Source organism: Leptidea sinapis, chromosome 22 (assembly GCF_905404315.1).
Source record: "Leptidea sinapis chromosome 22, ilLepSina1.1, whole genome shotgun sequence".
Taxonomy (NCBI): domain Eukaryota; kingdom Metazoa; phylum Arthropoda; class Insecta; order Lepidoptera; family Pieridae; genus Leptidea; species Leptidea sinapis.
Genome location: NC_066286.1, coordinates 10,701,538 through 10,725,120, shown reverse-complemented (window position 1 = coordinate 10,725,120; position 23,583 = coordinate 10,701,538). Strand labels below are relative to the sequence as shown.

At 34.7% G+C, this 23,583-nt stretch overlaps 1 protein-coding gene across 2 annotated transcripts in view; it reads right to left on the bottom strand.

Moving 5' to 3' along the window:
* The window catches only part of LOC126970807 (myosin light chain kinase, smooth muscle), a 67,014-nt gene that overhangs the window by 22,927 nt on the left and 20,504 nt on the right, over positions 1 to 23,583 (bottom strand). For both annotated transcript variants that reach the window (XM_050816928.1, XM_050816929.1), the window contains exons 2-4: positions 20,140 to 20,183; positions 2,672 to 2,762; positions 1,871 to 2,074 (exon numbers count right to left, since the gene is read on the bottom strand). In XM_050816928.1, coding sequence (XP_050672885.1) covers positions 1,871 to 2,074; positions 2,672 to 2,762; positions 20,140 to 20,173 — 329 coding nt within the window. In that variant the 5' untranslated portion in view covers positions 20,174 to 20,183. The remainder of the gene's footprint in view (positions 1 to 1,870; positions 2,075 to 2,671; positions 2,763 to 20,139; positions 20,184 to 23,583) is intronic.

Genomic DNA, 23,583 nt, shown 5'->3' with positions numbered 1-23,583 from the left:
TGTGTAACTAGTATCCCCCGTAGCCGCACTCACACTAGCATAACGGTGCTTCACTTGCTAATATCCCGGCGCGGAGTCCTTCTTTTATTTTACTCATCCGTGTTTACACCATTTAAACTTGTCAGTGATGGCGTAATATCGTTATCATAATTACGTTGATGACATAGATGCGTATTAGATTCGTCTCTCACTCAGAAGACATAGATACAACGCAAAAACTATCAAACGGTAAGAAAATTCAGTGGAAACATAATAAATGATAGCGGACAACCCACGCAAATGCCGTGAGCAAAATAGCCACAACAATAATAGTTCCTGGTGATCTTTAGTGTATCTCGTGATCCACTGCGGAAACCACGAATACTTGGCTCTCGCCGCTGCTATTCAGTTTCGCGAATCTATCATATTACTCCAGGAGTCAATTTACTTTTGAAGTTATACTTCTTAAGCGTGTTATGAAAAAATGATGAGAGTGAAATTTTAATTGCGCTCGCATCACTGTAACACAAAAGCAACAGGTTGAAGTTGGTTCCTACAGTTTAATGATGTGTGCGTCATCCGTTATTGTTTTTGGTTTCTTCGTCCATTATTACGAGAGGCAAAGGGTTCAAGCCCATACAGCCGTATTCATTATTTAATAATTAATTGTCAAAGCCATCTTTGCAAGATTTTTACAAAAATTTTCTTTCTAAAAACATAGAATAGCACGAGGAATAAATCATTTTAATGATTTTTGGCTCGTTAGACCAAGAAGTATAACTTCTTTCGTGCATACATAAGTACACACACACTTTTTTATTCCTTTATTTATTTAAGGGCTTTTAGAATATTAATTGAAGTAGGCGTTATTTTGCGGAGCTCCACAATTATCCAAATGTTTTGATTTTTCTTGAGTGTTATTCCGTCAATATTCTAAGTTGTCTTTAAACAATTCAACACGTGTTTCGCCTCTACACGAGGTATCCTCGGGAGATGTTGACTCGCCAAACTCTGGCGCGACAGTCGCGCCAGTAAATCGTATTTTGGCGTGACGTCAGGTAGTATAGTTCAGCTAGCGGTATTAATCCGAAAAATTATATTAGTCCCTATGATGAAATTATAAATTGCTACACTATGCCAAAGGGTTACATTCAAATATCGTAAGATTTGGTTTCCTACTTCAGAGTAGCCAATTCAAAATATCGCGTAAGGGTACAGGTAACAGACAACATTTAAACTTTTCAGATTAAATGGATTCACCATACGGATCCATAGTATGCAGAGCGAGCAGGTAGGAAACAGTCCTGATTTAAGCTGAAGCCCCCCACCAAAGAATCTTCATTGCTCTTATGGTCTTTCGGGCTTGAAAAATTTGTTAAGAACCTGTTCGGCATCTTTAGATGTTCGTTCTATAAGAAACAATATCCGGACGACCGAGCCTTACTCGGATTTTTAAGAAGGTACAAAACTTGAACAGTAAAAAACTAATAGGACATCTGGTTTCGCACCGGGCTCTTCTGCTTTCCGGATCACCCAATGTCCAATGCTATTATAGTGTTGTTGTGGCGAAATTTACCTTTTTATTCTAATGTTATCGTAGCTGTTTCTCATTAAAACACGGATAGAACTACATTTTTTTTAAATTGAAAACTAGCTAGATCGGTTTCTCGCCCCCGAAACTACCTGTTTACTAAATTTCATTAAAATCGTTGGAGCCGTGTCCGAAATTCAGATTATATATATACAAAAATTGGTCGTTTAAAGATATAAGATACTGCAGATCTCGATGTGCCAAGATCTTTTAGTCGGCTATAATTCCCCTACAGCTACGGCACTGGACCTATCGAAAACCACACATACAAAAGCAAATAGTAATGTTTAAATAACTTACAGTTCCAATACAACACACATGTATTTCCCCCACTCGTATGCGTCATAGAGCTGGATCAGCCTCGGGTGTCGTAGTCTCCTCATCACATCGACTTCTCTCTCCACGTTGCGGCGCTCATCTCTTCGGTTGACGGAAACCAGCTTGGCTGCAAGCTCTAAGCCTGTACTCTTCTCTCTGCAGAGGTATACTGTTCCGAATTTCCCTCTGAAAGCAGTATGTTGACATTATTTCCTTCCTGAATATCTTTATAAGAGCGTCGGTGCCAATAGGTAGAACAGTTGATTCTCATCCTCGCCCACACCAATGTGTTTTGTCTTGTCGAAATAATTTATTCGCCGATTCCACGTTTTATGTGTAACAGTTGGGAATTACAAATTTCAAATGTCTCTGGATTCGTCTGGTTTTACAAGAGTCTGTGTTGCGGTGACCATCATCAACTCGATTTAAACGAATAAAACGGTTTTGGGTAAGAATAAATATTTTATGTTTATGTTATATTTTCCATAAATTACCCCCAATTCCTCGATGAGTCCTAGGTACACCATAGAACTGGCCTAGGTACATAGTGTATGTTGTACCTTGGCAATAATTCCCTTTTCTCGTTATAATAATTATAACACATGTAAGTATGAAATATACATTTTTTAGATATGAAGGTGAATATACAAATAATTGACCTATCAAAATATGCAAAAATGGTTTGAGTACAGTTCGTCAAATAAAAATAAATAATTGATATCTATAACAGGTACCCCTGCCATGTGGACGTTTGCCACTTTAAAAAAAAACTATTCTACATACCTTCCAATTTCTGACAGCATTTCATAGTATTCATTGACGTCTGTACCGCGTTTGATCGTGACATCTCGATATTGAAACGGCGGCTCGATTTCTGTAACAACATTATTTTAATTAATAAATTTAAATAATATTTTTAACGGGTTTTTATACAAACGAATGAATTAGTCGAATTGATAATAATATATGTAAATTATATATTTTATGTCATTAAGTTTGTTGACACTATATATAGGTACTAAATGAATTATTAAATTATTTAAGTATTATATTATAATATCTTTAAATTTAAATTTTATAAATATTTATGATAGCATTGTAAAATCCGATAATATGTTTCAGTATAACAGGAGTGTGTTAGTACTTAGACAACTCTATAACATATTATTTTGCATATCAATTGACGAAACATTGGATTATCAATAATATTATGTTAATATTTTAAGTATCATGCAAAAAATTCATTTCATTTCATTTCAACGTTTAAGTTTAAACTTAACTGTAATCATTTAGTATTTTTTTTTATGAATACTTTGGCTCATAGTTTATCTTATCAATATACATACTATCTTATATCAGGCTAGTTACTTTTCGATTGTTTTGTGTTATTTTTATTGAGTGCTTGACATCTCCCACTTGAGAGTCAAGTGATTTGACAAGTTTTATTTAAAAGAAAAAAAAATTATATATTATTTCTATTAAATTTTACTTTTTATAATCATAAATTATTGTCATTAAACTTGAATTCTTTAGGGACCATCCATAAATTTCGTCACAATATAGTTTTTTGACCCCCTCCCCCCGCACATGTGAAAACCCCTCCACTACGGTGACGTCACATTTTTTTAAATTTTATTTATATGACCGTATAACTATTTTCCAATTTTTTCTATACATCACCAGCGAGCGGGTGCTGAACAACGAATAAACCTACAAAAGCCTTATTACTAGATACCTACATAAACCTATATTACCATATTGAGTAATATTTCCTTAAATTATGTTTGCCATGTAACTTTCTTGTTTCATTTTATATTTTAGCATGTGACGTCAAAAAGCTGTTGCTCCCTCTGTCACTTGTCACATAATGTCACATTTTGTTAGCCCCTCTTCCCCCCTTAGTGTGTCACATTTTTTTGGATTCCCATGACATTGCTAACCCCAGACAAACCAAACCTGATAGAAAGTGAAGTGATCAAGCAAGATTAATAAAACCATGTTATTTATCATCTCTCGTGAGAACTGGAAACAGTGGTAAATATCGCGGGACGAAATAGCCAATCGAATTCGTACTTTCTAGAACAAGTCAGTGCAGTTTTTTTTCTAATCAATCGGGTTTAGTCGTAATTAGTTTTGATATCAATTGCGATTCCGTGAAAGGTAAGCATCGATATAAACACTTAATTAGTTTCTACGATGAGTGATGCTTGTTCCATGTACATTCGCACTAATGAACAAACTTCACAATTATCGCGACACTATTAAAGTTACCGTTACCGACAGATCTGTATTTAAGTATGTCCATATTATACCACCCTCAGGCTATTAAATATAAGTTTAATTGTACAATATTACTGTGTAATCATGTTTTTTGATGAAAGAAAAAGCCCGCTGAGTTTGTTGCGCCGATTCTTCTCAGGCCTGAGGCATTCATTTTGGAATGGGTGGTAGTTTTTTTTTGACTTTCAATAAATGATGTCACATCCTATTATGAATAAAAAATTTGAATTTGAATTGTGTATGTACGTCGTAAATAATAATAAACTTCAATTTTTTTAAAGTGGCAGAAACAATCGAATACATGACATTGTTAACGTTACCGTTATGGCGGGATGTGTATTGAACAGAGCCAATGATATGAGTACCAATAGTAATTGCTCTGTGCTTCCCCGGGGCATATAAAGAATAGGGAAGTCCTAGGCCCAAAGGTGTCGTAAGAGTCGACTAAGAGCACTCACCAGTGGGAGGCTTCTTTGCACAGGATGCCAGCTAGATTATGGGTACCACAACGGCGCATTTTTCTGCCGGGAAGCAGTAATATGTAAGCAGTATTGTGTTTCGGTCTGAAGGGCGCCGTAGCTATTGTAATTACTGGGCAAATGTTTAGTCGCCTCTTACGACATAGTTAATGTTACCGTAACGTTGGGATGTGTATTGATAAGAGTACCTAAAGTCAGCTATACTCTAAGTGTGTTCCGCGGAACCCTAGGGTTCCGCGATACCTCTGTAGGAGTTCCGCAAGAATTTAGAAAAAAAATCAAAACCTCTCTCTGGTCGAACGTTTTGACTGCAAGGTAGACAACAGTGTTTCAGGCCTATAACAAAATAATAGCCTTCAAAAGAAAATTAGATTTTTGGATTATTTGTGTTGGTAAGAAAGAAATAGAAAGCATTACGTCACTCAGTGAGTTTGTTAGCGATAACGACTCAGAAATGTTTCAAGATGATGTGTTTGAAGAATTGGTCCAATATCTCAGTTCGATGCGCGCATCTTTTGAAAAGTATTTTCCCGAAGAACAGAATACAAAAATGAAACTGAATTCATGGATTCATAATCCTTATTTACCCAAATTTCAAAAGCCCGAAAGTATGTCCAACGAGATGTATGAATCTCTTTTAGAAATGTCATCAGACACAAGCATGGAATCACTGTTCAAAACGACGCCTCTCAACGATTTTGGGTGCAGAATCCGTGATGAATATCCAATTTTTGGCAAAATGGCTCTGAATATTCTGCTCCAGTTCCCAACAACATATTTGTGCGAAACAGGATTCTCTTCCTATGCAGCCTCGAAAACAAAATATCGCAAAAGACTGGACGCCGAACCTGATATGAGACTTCAACTGTCTTCTATCAAACCTGATATCAACCAATTGATGAAAAAAATAAACAGTTTCATACCCCCCATTAGTTAGATTTTTTATTTTTTAATATCTTCTATTATTGTACTTGCCATGTGGTAAAGTAAGTAATAATTGCTACCGGTTACATTGCACTTTTATTATGCTTATTAATAAAGAATACCCTTTAACAACTATTGTTTTATTGTAGGGTTTCATCAAGTATTTTGCTTCCCAAAAGGGTTCCGTCACCAAAAAAGTTTGAGAATCACTGCCTAAAGTGCTCTCTGCTTCCCCGGGGCATATAAAGAATAAGGAAGTCCCAAGCACAAAGGTGTCGTAAGAGACGACTATGGGCATTTTACAGTGGGAGGCTCTTTGCACAGGATGCTGGCTAGATAATGGGTACCACAACGGCGCCTTTTTCTGCCGTGAAGCAGTAATGTGTAGGAATTATTGTGTAATTAATGGGCAAATAGTTAGTCGCCTCTTACGACACCCTTGGGCCTGGGACTTTCCTAATCTTTAAATACCCCGGGGACATAAAGGGCAATTACTATTGGCACTATTATCATTGCCTCTTTTCAATACACATCCCGACGTAATCGTGGAATGTACTTGAAATTTATAAACAATTAAATATCAACAGGACAGACAATCTGCAACAGGCGCCATGTTGTGAGACTAAACATGAGCTGTCAAAGTCGGCCTGCTCTCTTGACTCAAGGATGGACGAATTGTTGACTTGTTGCCAACAAGCTTGAGTCATGTCAATGCTCTTGCAGATCTCGCATGAGATTACCCTAATTAGTAATGACAAAATAAAGCCCTTTGATGATAAAAATCCATGACGTACAGTCGTCGAAGTCTGGCAAAAGCCGTGATGGGGCGTGGCTTTTTACGAGCTGTAATAACGCCAAAAGAAGTCTTGTGTTATTATGGGAAGAAGTTCAGCTATTTTAAGCCTAGAGGAGTACACATAGGAAGTTTTTTTGACATTGTTTTTTCTTTTGTATCTGTTCAGGAATAGTAACTAATAAACCAGTTTTTTTGGGAATTTTAATTTGCTTTTATTATGGAACAGGAGGTCAACGAGTGATCACCGCCAATAACACCAGCAACACCAGAACGGTAAAGTTCTCTTCGGTCTTCAAGGAAGGTGTACGTGTTTTTTTTTTCAATGTACCCATGTCGTATCGTCCTGGAATCACTGAACAAGGAAGGTCATTCCATATTCCATAGTTTCGTACGATGTAGAAAGTTCCTTGAAAACCGCACTGTGGAATAATGGTTTACTTATTTATTGTTTTTATCCTTTGTATAGTATATTGTATAGTAACTTAATTAAAGTTATATTTCATTGGACTATTCGTTCTTATTTTTTTTAATTTCATACTCCTAGTTATTGCAAGATTCCTATAGATAGAACTATCGGCACCAAATTAATAAAATATATATCGTGAGTAACCGTCATAATAATTAAAATTCCTATAGATATTTAACTGAAACGAAAGCCGTAAGAAGGTATCTACATGGGGCACACTTCTAGCTAATCGGAGCTATTTGAATTTCGAATGTTATATTTTCTGGAACGTTGCAACCTTCTTAGTAATTAAAAACAATTGGCGGGAAATCATTTGTCAATTGATTTTTATCACACATCAAAGTTCTACGTACCTATGCAACGAAAATGGAATAAGTCGAAAAGTTTTAGAACCATGATTTTTTATGATTTTAAAAGTTCTCTCTTTCCATAAGACTGTGCCGCTCGTCTTCAAAATGCTTTTGGAGAGGGAGCACCTTACTTGAGCACCGTGAGGCGATGGTTTGCTGAATTTGAGAGAGGTCGGGTTTCTTTACATGACGAATTTCGTGAAGGTCGGCCTTCAACTGCCGTCAACGAATATAATGTGGCTGCTGTTAAGCGGCTAATTGAAGAAAACTCGCGGATTACCAATGAGACAATTCGAGGACTATTGGGGATTGGTATGAGCCAAATTTAGAAAATTTTAGACGAAGAATTGAATGTTCGGAACTTTGTCGTCGTCGGATCCCTCGGACAGCGGAGCAGAAGCGGGTTCGCGTGGAATGGTGCTCACAGATGCTAATGAAGTACGACTACGGACATTCTAATGCTGTTGATGACATTGTCACTAGAGACGAAACGTGGATTTATTGTTAAAACCGAAAAAACAGTAATTTTGTGAATAGTTGTTTGAAAATGAGAACAAGCCAACAAAAATGAGGCAGGCGAGAAACGATGGAAAAAAATGATCGCATTTTTTTCTCAGCTACGGATCCCATCTGCACAATTCCACTTGAAGATCAAGAGAGTGTTAATGCTGAGTGGTATTCTACCATTTGTTTACCCAGGGTGTTAACAAAAAGTTCGCAAAAGACGACCAAAAAAGCCTCCGAAAAAGTACAACTCGTCACCCATCCTGCATATATCTCCGACCTAGCAACCTGTGATTTGTGTATTTTGCCCAAAAACAAAGATTTGATGAGAGGTTTCACTTGTACCAATTCCGAAGAGGCAGTGATAGCGTACAATAAGCATGTAGAAAACATGCCTTCAGTTCTGTGGTCCTCCTGTTTAAAAAAATGGTTCGATCGAATGAAAAAATGTTTAAAATGTAAAGGAGAGTATTTCAAAAAGCAATAAACATAATATTTTGGTTATAACATGTTGTTTTTTTAAGTTACGCAAAACTTTTAGTGTGACCTACGTATTAGTTGAGTATATGTTATATAGATCGCAATTTGCCTGTGACATTTAATATTTAAAACGCTTTTTAACTTCAAATATTGGATACAGTACCTTACAAACTAATTTTGTTATGTATAATACAGCTATTGTAAAATACTCTTACAAGAGCGGCCATTGTGTTTCTTGTACAAGGTTGGCCAAAAGAAATCACCCTATTGGAAGATGCTCTCATTTTTGCAAATGGCCGCCAATGTCAAATTTATTTTGACATTTATGGACTAGACAGATGCAGAATACAATTGAACAGGCCATGGAGCAGTACACTCTCCAAGAACGCGGAATAATTGTGTCTATTCTTTTGCGTAACAATTCGTCTGTGGTGTTGGCGCAGCGTTCGCGACGTGACGCAACAGAATTCGTTCCCTCGCCGATTCCCCAGCCGCCCGACACCGACTGCGCAAACACTGCGCCGTTTGGCCACCAACCTTGAAGAGTATGGGACCACTGTTCACGCTGGAGGAGTCATCGGGTTCTTTTTTTTCGAGAACGCCGCTGGCCAATCGACAACAGTGGACGGTGCGCGCTATAAGGCCATGTTGACAGAGTTTTTTCTGCCGCAGTTGGATGAATTAGGTCTGCAGGACACGTGGTTCCAACAGGACAGAACAAGGGCACACATTGCGCGAGCCACAACCGGCGGCGTTCCCGGGTCGCCCAATCTATCGTTTTGGCGATTTGCAAGACCACCGGATTAACCGTTTCAGACTTTCTTTGTGGGGTTTTCTGAAGTCCCGTGTTTATGTGAACAAGCCCGAGACTCTGGAAGCCCTCAAGGACAATATTAGACACGAGTGCGAGAATTTGTCGCCCGAAGTTCACGCTGTAGTGATGAAAATAGCCATAAAACGAGCCCGTATGGCAATCAAATGTGACGGCGCCCATTTGGCCGATATCATCTTCTCAACTTATCCAGTACAATTCTAAAGGTTCAAATAAACATAATCAAAAAACAGAATTGAAGTGTTTCATTCGGATAAAAGAAGAGAGTCAACCTACATCGGATGACTTCTTTTGGCCCACCCTGTACTATGGTCTTCTCATGAGCTCTTATTTTTCCGAATATAGTGTACATTCAATAATGACTAATCAAAAGCCCTTAGGGCTTATTTAAATAATGTTTTTGACTTTGACTTTGTTTAAAATGATACACAAGTTGCCTTAATTAGCTTAACGTACCTTTGTAGATGTTACTCAAACTAATGACGACGCCAATACTCCCAACTAACATTTCGTAATGCGTGCGTCATAAGTCTACTCAATCAGTAATATTTCCAAATGAAAGACTTGCGTAAATAGTCACGGCACGTAATATACACACGGATGTGACGTCACCGCACAATCTTTTGGTGCACATCCAAAAAGCTTTTACGGTAATAAATAAAAGATAAGGCTGGGCTTTGCACTTTTTTCGTTGACCTCTGAGCGAAAACCAACAAGTTGGGAGTCGTTTTAAATGACGGCGTATTTATTTATTTATTAAGCACTTCTACAGAATACATATTAACGCATTTAAAACCACAAATGCAGATCATTGACTGATATTTATATAAAATTAGTGTAGTATAATTAAGTACTAATTAAAGTTACAGTGAAAATTAATGTTTTATTTACCAAAGTCACTGACATAGCCCAAATGATTTCGAAACTGATGTGGCAGTGGGCAGGGCACATAGTTCGACAGACAGATGGCGGGACAGAACAGACCTCGAATGGCGACCACGTAACAGAAGACGGTTGGTAGGCAAGATGCACCGACGATCTGGTCAAGATCGCCGGAATACGATGGATGAGGGCAGCGCAGGACCGATTGTCGTGGAAATCCAGCAGTAAACATCTTCCGGCTGATGATGATGGTGAATTGTGGCGCCACTAGTATAATCGACATTTAAAGAATACGAATTTGATAATCTCAGCGCTGAATCCGCTTTGAAGACTCGAATGGTCTTTGAATTGGTCGAATGGAATTTTTAATGGTAAGTTGATTTTATTAACTAAGGCACTATCTAATCTCATCTTAATACCGTTACACATTTTAACCGTTGCTAATTCTATAATTATTTCATTCAATTCATCATTATTTACCTTAGTGCCTGGTCTTCCTCGGAGCGGTTAAACAAAAAACACACGTTTTGTCCATTAGCCGTATCCTCTCTTAAGGCTAAGAGTAAGCAGAAAACGCGCAAACATGGTGTTTTTAGACAAGTTTTGTGGTGAAAGTATAGCATTTCGAGCTATGAACACTACTTAATCCTGTTACACATATCCTTAAGTCTTATCTGTAGGTTGCTTATGCTTGCTGTTGGTTATAATTAACACTGTCGAGCCTTTTCGAACTACCACTTTTCTTTGAAGTTAAACAAGTTTTTTGGCATGGCGTGACGCATTTTTTTGGTACTTCTCTCAGAAAAGTTATTCTTATAGCTTATACTTTTTTGTGTAAGTTCATTTATTCAGATTAGTAGTGAATAACGAGGATTGTAAGCATATTAACTGTTTTCCACGCAAGAATTTTGAAAATATTGGCTTTGTTACATAGATGGCGGGCTGGCAGCCGTGAACTCATATCGCTCAAGGTCGCTGGCATTTAGTGTCGCCTTAACATTGCATTGATATTGCGAGCTGTTTGTGATAAGTTTGTTGTACGTCAAAGTTCGTAATATAATTCATAAACCTGGCCTGTTTTCCTGCGTTGTCTAACAGCAAGAGGCTCTATCGAGACGTATAAATTATCTAAGATCTTAACTTTTAAAGCTGGATAGAAAACAACTGAAAGTAAAAACAATCCAATTTCAATATTTATAAATATAGAATTTATTGCTGTCACGTGAAAAAAGAAGGAGGTTTTATTTGAATCCAAATTAGGTAGTAGGCCAAAATGATAGTACTGAAACTACTACGGCCTTAAAAATAAACTTTGTATGAAGTTATACTTGAGAATAAACCAAGCAAAATGATAACTATATCGTTGACAACACTGTCAATACTATGATAATTCTGACTTTTTGGCGGGAAGTCAAACAAGGCGGTCATTTTAAAATTTCTTAATAAATAAAATTCATATTTCTTGGTAAATTAATTATCCCAATCTACGAATGGGGTCTCAAAGTGATGGAGATGGCGATGGGGAGTCTTCGGACAAAAAAAGAAAATACGCGCGGATTTCGGAGAGAGATGAGAGAAATAACGATAAGTATAAAATTTATTTTAAAAGAAATTATACTAGATTATTTCTAGAAAATGTCACATACAGTGACTATACCGTGTATGTTACATCAACGGACGATGAAAAGTTGGGTAATAAAAACCCTATAAAACTTACCCAACTCTTTACAGAAAATGTGAAAGGCATAACGAGCGTATTCCGAATAAATTCACATAAAATTGCTGTAACTTTTCAAAAAGCTGCTGCAGCAAACAGCTTTTTAAAATACGACAGTTTTCTGACAAAATATAAATATAGAGCCTTCATACCTGCCCACCTGGTTGAGAAGGTGGGTTTAATCAAATTTGTGCCAACTGATATGTCCAATGAATACATATATCAAAATATCACTTCAGATGCAGACATAATATCAGTTAAAAGATTCATGAAGAAAGATGAGAATAAAAAGTTAACACCAATGACCACAATAGCTATAACTTTTTCCTCAACAACTTTGCCAAAATATGTATTTTTAAATCTATTTCGATACCAAGTTTTTACATATATTCCACCAATAATTCAATGCTTCAAGTGTTTTAAGTTTAATCACTCAGCCAAAGTGTGCCGAGGCACACAAATGTGCTCCTCTTGTGCGGGCAGTCATTTATACAAAGAATGTACAATGGATACCATGTGTTGCATCAACTGCGGAGGGGCTCACCTAGCAATTTCAAGGGACTGTCCAATAAAATTAAAGAAATTAGAAGAAAAACGTACACTTATATTAAACCAGAACCGTACATTTGCATCTATTATAAGTAGCAATACTTTAGATGATAGAAATTTTCCAGCACTTAAATCTAAATCCATTGAAAAAAATGTAAATAACCCTAAGTCTATTGTAAATACTAACTCATCAAATAAAAGAGACACTATAGCAGTAAATAATAAAACAGAATTAGAAAAAATAGCAAACAATGAAATTATTCTCAATGCCATTGTGAAATCATTAGTTTCTTTAGCCAACTCACCTAGTAATGAAGCTCTTACAACAAAAAGAATAAAAGATATTTTCTTGAAAAATTTATTATAATATGGATCATAGCTCTAATAAAAATAATCAAAATATAAAGAATTACATTACAGTAGCACAGTTTAATATTCAAAGTGTTAAAAACAAAAAACCTTTATTACTACAATTCCTTTTTGAACAGGATATAGACATTTGTATGTTAAATGAAACATAGTTGAAAGAAAACAGTTGCTTTAATATACCAGACTATAATATAATACTTCAAAACGGACCTAATGGTCATGGAGGTGTAGCTATTTTGATAAAGAGTTCATATAAATATAAAGTTATTCAAACACCATACTATGACCATTTACAAACAGTTGCAATTATTTTAAAACTCAACATTGGCCAAATATCCATGCTATGTGCATATAGTCCTCCAAGAGGGGGTCGTTTTAAATGCAAGAAATTAAAGCAAATTATAGATAACTTGCCCAAACCCTTAATGTTATCAGGTGATCTTAATGGACATCATGTTGCCTTTGGTTGTAATTCTTCAAACTCCAGGGGAAATGATATTTTCAATTTATTAGATGAGTCCAATCTTTGTATTCTTAACACAGGTTCTCCAACCACAGTAGGTACCATAAGTCATAATCCATCTGCAATAGATATAACATGTGTAAGTCCTGATATAGCCCCTTTATGTGAATGGAAAGTACATAATGACCCAATGGGTAGCTACCATTATCCTACAATAACAGATATTCAAACATCAATTGAAAAATATGAAATTGGTAGTCCCACTGAACACTTTATATATAGTAAGGCAGATTGGTGCAAATATCACACTTTAAGTGAAAAAGCATTCAATAAAATAAACTTAGAATCACAAGATTCAATTTATCTTTACAATAAATTTTATGACATTTTGAACAATATTAAACAAGACTGTATTCCTCAACTTAAAAAACCAAATAATACAAAATCTTATAAAATTAGAAAACCGGTTCCATGGTGGGATAATGAGTGTTCTGAGGCAGTATTTAAAAGTAAAAATGCATTAGCCTTTTATAGACATTTTCCAACAATAGATAATTATATTGAATACAAAAAAGCTGATGCACAAAAAAAAAGGTTAATATCCGAGAAAAAGAAGGCAGGCTGGACTTCATTATGTGACTCATTTAATAGGTATACACCAGTTAGCAAGATTTGGAATTACATTCGGAGGTTTAAAAGAATCTCACACAGAAAAGCTCCAATAAATGATGAGTGGATACCTTCTTTTTTAGATAAGCTAGCACCTATCTCTCCACCTGAAAAAGATATAAACACAGAAAAGTTCAATCAACTGTTTCAATCAACTGGTAACCTTCATAGCTACTTTCTTACTGAACCCTATACTATGAAAGAGTTTAAAACTGCTCTCAAATCTAGGAAAGACACCACACCAGGTCTTGATGGCATAACATACAAATTAATAAAGAACCTTCACCCTAACGCTTTAACTATCTTATTAAAAATATATAACCACTTATGGCTGTCAGAAATTATCCCCGATTCATGGAAAACACAGTGTGTTATCCCTATAATTAAACCTGATAAACCAGCAAATGATTGCAACTCATACAGGCCCATTTCATTATCGTCATGTATAGGAAAATTATTTGAATGCATGTTAAAGTTTAGACTAGAACATTATAGTGAAAGAAATAATATCATACCTAAAGAGCAGTTTGGTTTTCGTAGAGGTAGAAGTGCCACAGAAAGCTTTACATCCTTAATTTCAGACATCAAAAACTCATTTCATAACCATTCCCATACAGTTTGCGCCTTTCTTGATGTTAATGGAGCATTTGATAATGTTAACCCTTTAGTGTTAATTGAGATTCTCACAGCCATTGGAATACCTGGCAAAGTTTGTAAATGGTTATTCAGATTTCTGTATGAGCGTACAATGTTCATTAAATTCAATAATGTTTTACATGGACCTAGGCTTATTTATAAAGGCATAATGCAGGGATCTACTATCTCACCCTTATTGTACAACTTGTATACATCTCAAATTAACAGATATTTAACAAACTCATCTGCTAAGTGTCTCTTGTTTGCTGATGACATAGTTGTGTATAGTGTTAGTAAGAATGTAAATAGTGTGGTACAATGCTTGAATAATTCACTTGACCAAATCCATAGATTTTATAGTGACTTAAAACTAGATATTAATGTAAATAAAAGTGGTGCAATGGTTTTCAGTAAAAAAATGGGTAATATACAAGATACTCCTCTAATATATTTTAATGGTAATCCATTGGTTTGGTTGAATGAAAAGAAGTTTTTGGGAATATGGTTGGATACCAAACTGAAGTTTGAGTCTCATATTAATAATATCATTAAAAAATCTTCTAAAGGGCTTAACATTATGCGTTCTTTGGCAGGTGTACACTGGGGTTCTGACCCTAAAATATTGTCCATGCTGTACAAAAGCATTGTTAGAAGCCACTTTGACTACAGTACCTTAGCATACATGAATACGAATATTACTTACCTCAGGAAGTTAGATTCTATCCAGAATAAGGCTCTCAGGATTATAACAGGAGCTATGTGCTCCACTCCAATAAATGCAATGGAGGCAGAATCTGGCATTTTTCCTCTAAAATTGAGAAGGTTACAAATTGCCAATAAGTTTGGCCTTAAGTTATTAGCTAATAACAATAAATTTGTTTTAGATAGAATTCTACCCAAAGAGGATTTTCCTCAGAGTTTGCTGTCTAATCTTTCCATTAATGCTACTCAATTGATATCTGATCATATCCCAGACATAATGAACTTAATATTAAATTTAAAATCTTTATGTATAAATGTATATTCATGTAACATGAAACCTTTGTATAATATTGATTTTAGATGTATGAGTAATGATCTTTTTGAAATAGACACTGAAATAGTTAGAAATCAGTCAGAATTCTTAAGCTTTGTAAATAGACAACAACTTTTTTACAAATTATATACAGATGGTTCAAAGGTTGCAGGAAATGTCACCTCAGCTTATTATGACTCTCAAATAAATAAAACAAAATGTTATAAGATTGATCCCACATGCAGCATATTTACGGCTGAGTGCTATGCAATTTATAAAGCTTTATTGTACATAAAGGATGTAAATAGTAGAAACTTTTTAATTGTTTCTGATAGCTTAAGCTGTATTACAGCTCTGGACAATATGTCAAGTAAGCAATGTTGTAATTATATTTTATTTGATATTACTAAAATTATATTAGAGTTAAAGAATAGTGGCAAATCTGTTACATTTAAGTGGGTACCTTCCCACAGTGGTATTTCTGGTAATGAAGTGGTGGATAAAGCAACCCGAGGTGAATTCGATGAAGATCACAGCAAAGTATTAAAAGTTCCTTATACAGACTACCATGAAACATTACAAACAAAGTTGAGAGAGTTGTGGCACAGTTATTGGACACTTATTAGCAGAGAAAAAGGAAAATGGTACACTAAAATACAAGAGACCCCGCCGCTTTTACCATGGTATCACAAACACAAGGATGTCAATAATAGAAATTTTATTACCACTATAAACCGATTGAGATTTGGTCATTGTAGAACCCCGGCACACCTAGCAAAACTGAAGATAATACCAGAATCAGAGAGTAAATGTAAACACTGTACAACAGATAACATAGCTGATTTAGAACATATGGTCATGAATTGTCAACAGTATAACTTTCATCGTTTAATTTTAGCAGCAGACATTCAAAATATAACATTGGATGATAAGAAGAAAATGCAAACGACACCTTCCACTTTACAAGACATTTTGTGTAATTTATCGTTATACAAGCCATTGTACAAATTTATTGTTAATACTATAGGAAAAATTTAACTTTGTTATCTTAGTAATAAGTTTGGCCTATGGACTTGCATCCCGTGCCACTAAATAAATTAAAAAAAAAATATGATAATTCTGAAGTTTTCCGAATGTCATGTAGCCATGCAAAAAAACGCGGGAAACGTTATACATCCGAATAAACCAATCATATGCAAAATGTCTTTTTGTAAACATATAGCATATTCTTGGTTTATTATCAGTTATATACTTTATACCAAGTTTATTTGTAAGGCCGTTATAGTTTACAATTTTGTAGAAAGTAAATCTTCAGCAGTTGTAAATTATCCTTATGACGTTCGAGTAAAACTCACGAAGACAAATGATGAACAGTCAAATGTCATCGGCCATAACCGTACGTCGTGTCGAGCCGAGTCTAAAATAAAGCTGAATTCCGTTTCTTCTGCCAAAAATCAAATGTTTTTGTTTATTTATTAGCCGTTCGAGTGGCGTCTCTTGGATATTGTTCAGTCGTTCTTTTAATAGTTACTTTTCGCCTTATATTTTGGCTTCAGCCTTGAACGAAGCCGAGCTTCGGATGTTAGACGATTCGCTGAGTTTATGTTGTAAAAGCGATAGACGCGTGTTGATATTGAACTGCGTAAGCACTTAATGTTTGATTATGTAGTACCATTCAGTTATTTTTATATTCATTTATATCTTACATAAATTAAACGTCAAATTTAAAATAGAGCCATTGCTCTTAGATAACCGATGAAAACAGGCCAGGTTTATTACTTTAGTTTGCGTGAGAAGCTACGTCTTACACTCGCGATTTGTGTGTCACTGTGTTAGTGAGCGTGCATTGCTCAATAAATTTTTTCGACGTTTTCACAGCTGTCATAGTCTATCTAGATGTATAAATGATTTATGGTTTTATATATATTAACATAGCGTGGTGGTAAATTAAAATTATGTATTAGATATGTTTTGATATCTGTGGAAACTTGGTTAAGTTTCCTCGATATCAAAACTAACCAGTTTTAGAAATACTTTTCATGTTTTTTTAATGTATTTATTTATTGTACTGTTTGTTTCCCTTAAAAAGCTAATAAATAAATAAAATAAAAAATATTAAGACATGTATTTACAACTGAAAAACTACAAATAAGGCTTCTTTCTTCAAAATTAATATACTACCCTCATAAACTTTCAACCTTAACCCCCTTATTCATAATAATCTGCTAACTTAAAGCATTGCTAATTCTCACTCTGTCTTCTTCTATTGACCTAAGTTAGAATGAGAAAAAACACTCCTAAGCGGCTGTTTAAAGTTAGCGCACCATTATGAATACGGGGGTTAATATTTACCCTCGCAAGGGTAAAAAAAGGGAGCTCAGCTATATGTATAACCCAACCTACCCTCGCAAATAAGAAATGCCATAACATTGAAGTCTTTATTAAATGCAACAATCTATGCGCCAATCGTCACTCTATGTTCTATTATGTGATTATTAATCTGTGTACTGTTCTATAGTCTGTAACCTTTTGCTGTTCGAAATTTAAGAAGATTATTGCTTACTGCTTAGTTTGCGTATTTTAATTTAATAGTGATTTTCATTATTATAACACTAGAAATAAGGGATTGCTTGTAACGAATTCTAGTAGGCTTCATAAGATACATAATCGCTTTAAGGGTAAATGTATACACTTCTATAATTAAGTCCCAGCCACTGTTCAGGCATTATCTATAAATAAATTTAAATGTTTTATAAAAAATGACTCTGTCATAAATCCTTTTACTACACTGCTGAATATCTAAATGATCGGACAGCCTGGGACTAGATTGTGATTATTTCATAGCGATAGAAATGACTGTACAATATTGTATATTATTGAAAAGAGCGCAAAAAAAGAATGCTGGAAGAGTTTCTTGCGCCGCTTCTTCTCTCTCAGAGCGCCATTTGTTTCCGAAGCGGTAGTAGTATCTAGTAGTTATTAGAAATGACATCAAAAAGAATTCTAAAGGAATCAATTTTGAGAAAATAAATGCCTTTTATGCCTTTTTATGCCTTTTAATAAATGGTTCTGGAATTACTTAAATGCTTTTATAAATTATCATCTATTAAGGCGATTCTTAAAAGTCATTACATTACCTTCTCAATATATATGAAACGTTTCAATAACTCCAGTGGTCTGTTTTTTGTATTTGCCTAACATTGAATTGCATTGTATACCTACCGAAATCATATTTTGTACGTACCTACTTTAATTGTTAAAATGTTAATTTCTCATGTAAGTGACAATAGTCTTAATGAGAAAAAAGTTTATTTAAACCTAATGTAGGCTAAAGATGGTATACAGAAATATGTGAGGAATTAAGTAAAACGGTTGATACATTTCAAGGTCGAGATTAACTGCAAAAGTTAATATTACAAAACCACAAGTCACAATTATAGATTATCACGTTTCCTGGCATTCCACAGCCGCGTGGTTTGCAAGAGACTTCCAGACTCACACAGCCACGGTCAAAAGGTACGAGGGAACATCTCTAAAGGAGATAGGCAAATATACCAGCGGGAGGCTCCTTTGCACAGAATGCCGGCTAGATTATGGGTACCACAACGGCGCCTATTTCTGCCGTGAAGCAGTAATGGGTAAACATTACTGTGTTTCAGTATGAAGGGCGCCGTAGCTGGTGAAATTACTCTTATGTCTAAAAGTGACCAGCGCAATAGTAGTTCCGCTCGGAATTTTTGGGCTTTTCAAGAATCCGGAGCGGCACTGCATTGTAATGGGCAGGGCGTATCAATTACCATCAGCTGATCGTCCTGCTCGTCTCGTCTCTTATTTTCATAAAAAAAGATAGCTATAGCAAGATATATTATATATATAAGGAAAACGAAACTACTCTTACTGTAACCGATTTTGATTGACAAGTCGTAAACAGTCAGCCACGCTTGGAATTATCTCGTTATAGTATTTTTGAAACTATAAACCTTAGATTATACGTCTAGATAGACTGTGACAGCTGTGAAAACGTCGAAAAAAATTGAGTTAGGCAGTTAACCTCTACTTTGAGCCATGTACGCGCACTAACACAAATTGACATACAAATCACGAGAGTAAAACGCCTGTCACGCACACTAAAGTAATAAACCTGGCCTGTTTTCATCGGTTGTCTAGCAAGGCTCTATCTAGACGCATAAATTATCTAAGCTATTAACTAAAGTCAAAGTCAAGTTTTTATTTGCATAAACATGTTAGATTGATGTTACATAAATATTATAAAGTACATGTTTGCCACATGTATGACGTGCAAATACATTTCTAAATCATTAGTTACAATAATATCAATTTAGCAAAAGATTAGTAGCAGTATTATATAGTATATAGTCAAGTTTTTAGTTGAAAATATTCGTCTAATGAATATAAGCACTTTTTACTAAGGTATATTTTCAATTTAGATGAGAAATTCCTGTTTGACGATACCTCTCTTATTATTTTTGGGATGTGATTATAGATTTTTATGCACATACAAAAACAGTTTCTGTGAAATAATGTAGTTCTACATCAAGGTACTTGTAGTTTGGTGGGGTCCCTGGATGGGAAAAGAGAAGTGTTTTCCTGTTAACTGAATTCGCTAAATTTTTTTCGAACAAACATACAGCACTCAAATATGTATAATTCAACAACTAGATTGTAATTCAGCAACTAGAACGTACACATTGAAAAATAAAAAGTGGTAATGCATTATCGGGCTGTCAAGTCGCAGGCACGCTAGTATGTTCTAAGTCTGTGGTATTCGCACTCACCATCGAGTATCCCCGATTAATAAATAAATGTAAAACATACAAACCTCCAACAGGATCTGTTTCATCCACGTGAATCATCTCGGGTGACCTGCAACAAGATATAAGGTTTAGACCACATTATATTTAAATCAAATAATTTATATGTTTGAGTTAATACTAATATTTTGATTTACAAAGATTTACAAAGTTATAATTAAGTAAGTATGCTAATTATTCTACCTATCTACCAGAGGGAGGCTCCTTTGCACAGGATGCCGTCTTGATTATGGGTAACACAACGGCCCCTATTTCTACCGTGAACCAGTAATGTGTAAGCATGACTGTGTTTCAGTCTGAAGGGTGCCGTAGCTAGTGAAATTACTGGGCAAATGAGATTTAACATCATAGAATTTTTGGGTTTTTCAAGAATCCTGAGCGGCACTGCATTGTAATGGGCAGGGCGTATCACTTACCATCAGCTGAACGTCCAGCTCGTCTTGTCCCTTATTTTCATTAAAAAAAACTAAATTTAAAACATATACTAGTTTACCCGACAGACGTTTTTCTGTCGTGATAAATTGATAAGGATTAATATCGCATTTGTGTTAACAGCTTTTACATTACCGCTTTACAATTGCCAATTTTTTAATGTATTAAAATGGATATGGTATGTTATACATAAAAGATAGACATATGCAAACGCGGACTTTTCTGTAGATTTATATAAGATACACAATTCCACCATACATTGTTTTGTTATAGCTCAAAGGGTTGACAGCGTTTTCTTTGAAAGCTCCCAGACGACTTATTTTTTCCGACACCTCCTACAAAAATGTATACAAAAACTTAACAAATTATATACCTAAACCTTCCTCGAGAATCACGCTATCCATTGTCTAAACAGCACGATGATAGGTGCTGTAATTTTTGAGTTTATCGCGAACAGACAGACTGTGAATAGCACACAAACAAATGCATATAATATTATATACAAAATTTCTTTGTTTTGTTTTTTTTTATCAAAATGTTTGAATTTTCAGTACAAAACGGTAATTTCATACTATTTCCCATAAAATTATTCTGAACATTTCGAAATAAAAAATATAATTTTATATTTAAATAAAATACTCTTTTTATAAAAAAAACACGCATGCCTACCTAATAATAACTGAAATTTTACTTTAACTATTTAAATCTTTCTATTTACTCATATAAATCGAGACTACGTCTTTTACTCCGTACAAATATTATGCGGGAAAAGAAGCTATATTTATTTATAGGACAACCAGTAGTTGTTACATTCTAATACGCTTAAAATAACGCTTAAAATATATCAAATAATGAGTTGAATGTACAACAAATTAAGGTGTCACAACATGCACAGTCTTTGCTTTCGTGACACCAAGAAAACAATAATATAAAATAAAAAATTTAGAATCAAGATACGAATTTGAAAAGAAGAAAAAAAGAAGAAGAATATTAATCATTTGGCGCCTAACAATCTGGTAATATTTTTTTAAACGCAGGTAAAGAATCTTTAAAAATATCTACTTCACCACAGATGGAGCTATAAGTTCTTGACAGACGTGGAATGGGAGAAAATTGCTTAAGGTTAGTTTTGGCAAATGGCTGATGGAACAGGCCAGTATATGTTAATTAATATATAATATTTAACGTAGTATTTTCTTTTATTAACGCGAGTGTTACACATTTAAATAAAACACTTTTAAAGGATTAACGGCCGTTTACAATAACCTATCTACACATAGTTTAACTTACGGATACATTGCTGTCACCGTTTAATGACAAGATCTTATCTATCCACACGAACTAGTAAAAAAAGAAGGACTCCGCGCCGTGCACCTTTATGCTAGTGTGTGTGTGCGGTTACGGGGTATACCAGTTACACAATTTTTTCTCCTTTAAATAATCATATATCCACAAATACCTTTATAATATTGTTTTTACACTTTTTCATAACGCACGACGGCATTTTTAAAATATTTTATTGCGATGCAAACTTATCTGTCACAGACGATGGCAAATCTCGATCGGCTTGTATAAGTGTGGGGCTATGTATTTACACGTTTACCGGCTTGTTTTGTTGCCTCGCTGTTATGTAAGGTGACACGGAGTCCTTATTTTTTTTACTCGTCCGTGTCTATCCATAGTAATGTCCACTATAGTAATGTCCACTATAGTTATAGTCCAATGCTATCTGTCAATAGTGAGCGTAAAAGGATTGATTTGTCTACGTCTAGTAAGTAAAACTAAGGATAGATAGGTTATTGAATACGGCAGTAAAACGCGTGTAATCTATCTGTCTACAGCAAATACCACCTCCGAGGCAACAAATGGCGCTAATCTTCATAATGACAACTATGACAAATACTATCTTTGACTCATTTCATCTGCAGTCCCCCTGAAAACGAGATCTGGAAATGTCTTGAAACGTCGGGTTCACTAAAATAATAATAAAAATGTAACTTCTTTTACGCAAAAATATAATGTAAAAATACAATCAGATGCGTTTTAATCCTTTAACGGCCCGGCCGTTCCCAATATTCAGTCTATTACTTACTTGAGATAAAAATCGTAACTATCGTTGACTTTTCTGTCTCAATAAACTTATCGACGGTAATTAAGGTGAATCCGTACACGCTGTCTGTCAAAATGGAAAATGCATGCTGGAAATTGCAATTCACGCGTCCCAATATAAGGCGATAAGAATGACTTATCGGGTATATTGGGACAGCTTCAGATTATTGACAGCTAATTACTGACAGTAGAAGGTAGTAATGTATCTCTGTCTGTAGACAGTATATTGGGAACGGCCGTAAAAGTGTTTTATATAAACATGCATCGTGTATTAGTAGAAAAAAATTAAACAATCTGTAAGTAACGTGAATTTAATTTTGTTTTTTGCTAGGTTACTGATTACATTTTTTATAAAGCAACATTATTACAATTTATATTATATAAACTGTGTGACGGCTTCACAAAAAAGAAATTGATTAGCACCAGGTTCCAAATATTGTAAAGAAGACATTTTTAGTTATTTACTTTAATTATAAGTCTATATAATATGGTCAAAGGACGTCCGAACTTACAGAATTATTCTTCATGAAAAATGAATTCAAATACCATTTAACAGCATATGTTTTCTGCTATTGCCGAAAAATAGACAAATCCGAGGATAAGTTTTCACTTCAAAAATAACAAATTAGTTTATATTTAAATGATATAATTGAACTGTTATTTTTAACATTTTCTTGAAAAATTTTTAGTACTAATATTTGAAATTTCATAATGTTTAAAAACAATTAAATTATTTATTTTTAAAACATACTTTCAATAATTTATTAATCAGCTATATACAGTTGGTATATACATATTATACACATTGAACTTTTTCACTAAATCCATTCAATTTCACTTAAATAAGATATACCGGAAGGGTTACTGTTGGTAGGTTACGGTGTCCCACAAGATGGACCGACGATCTGGTC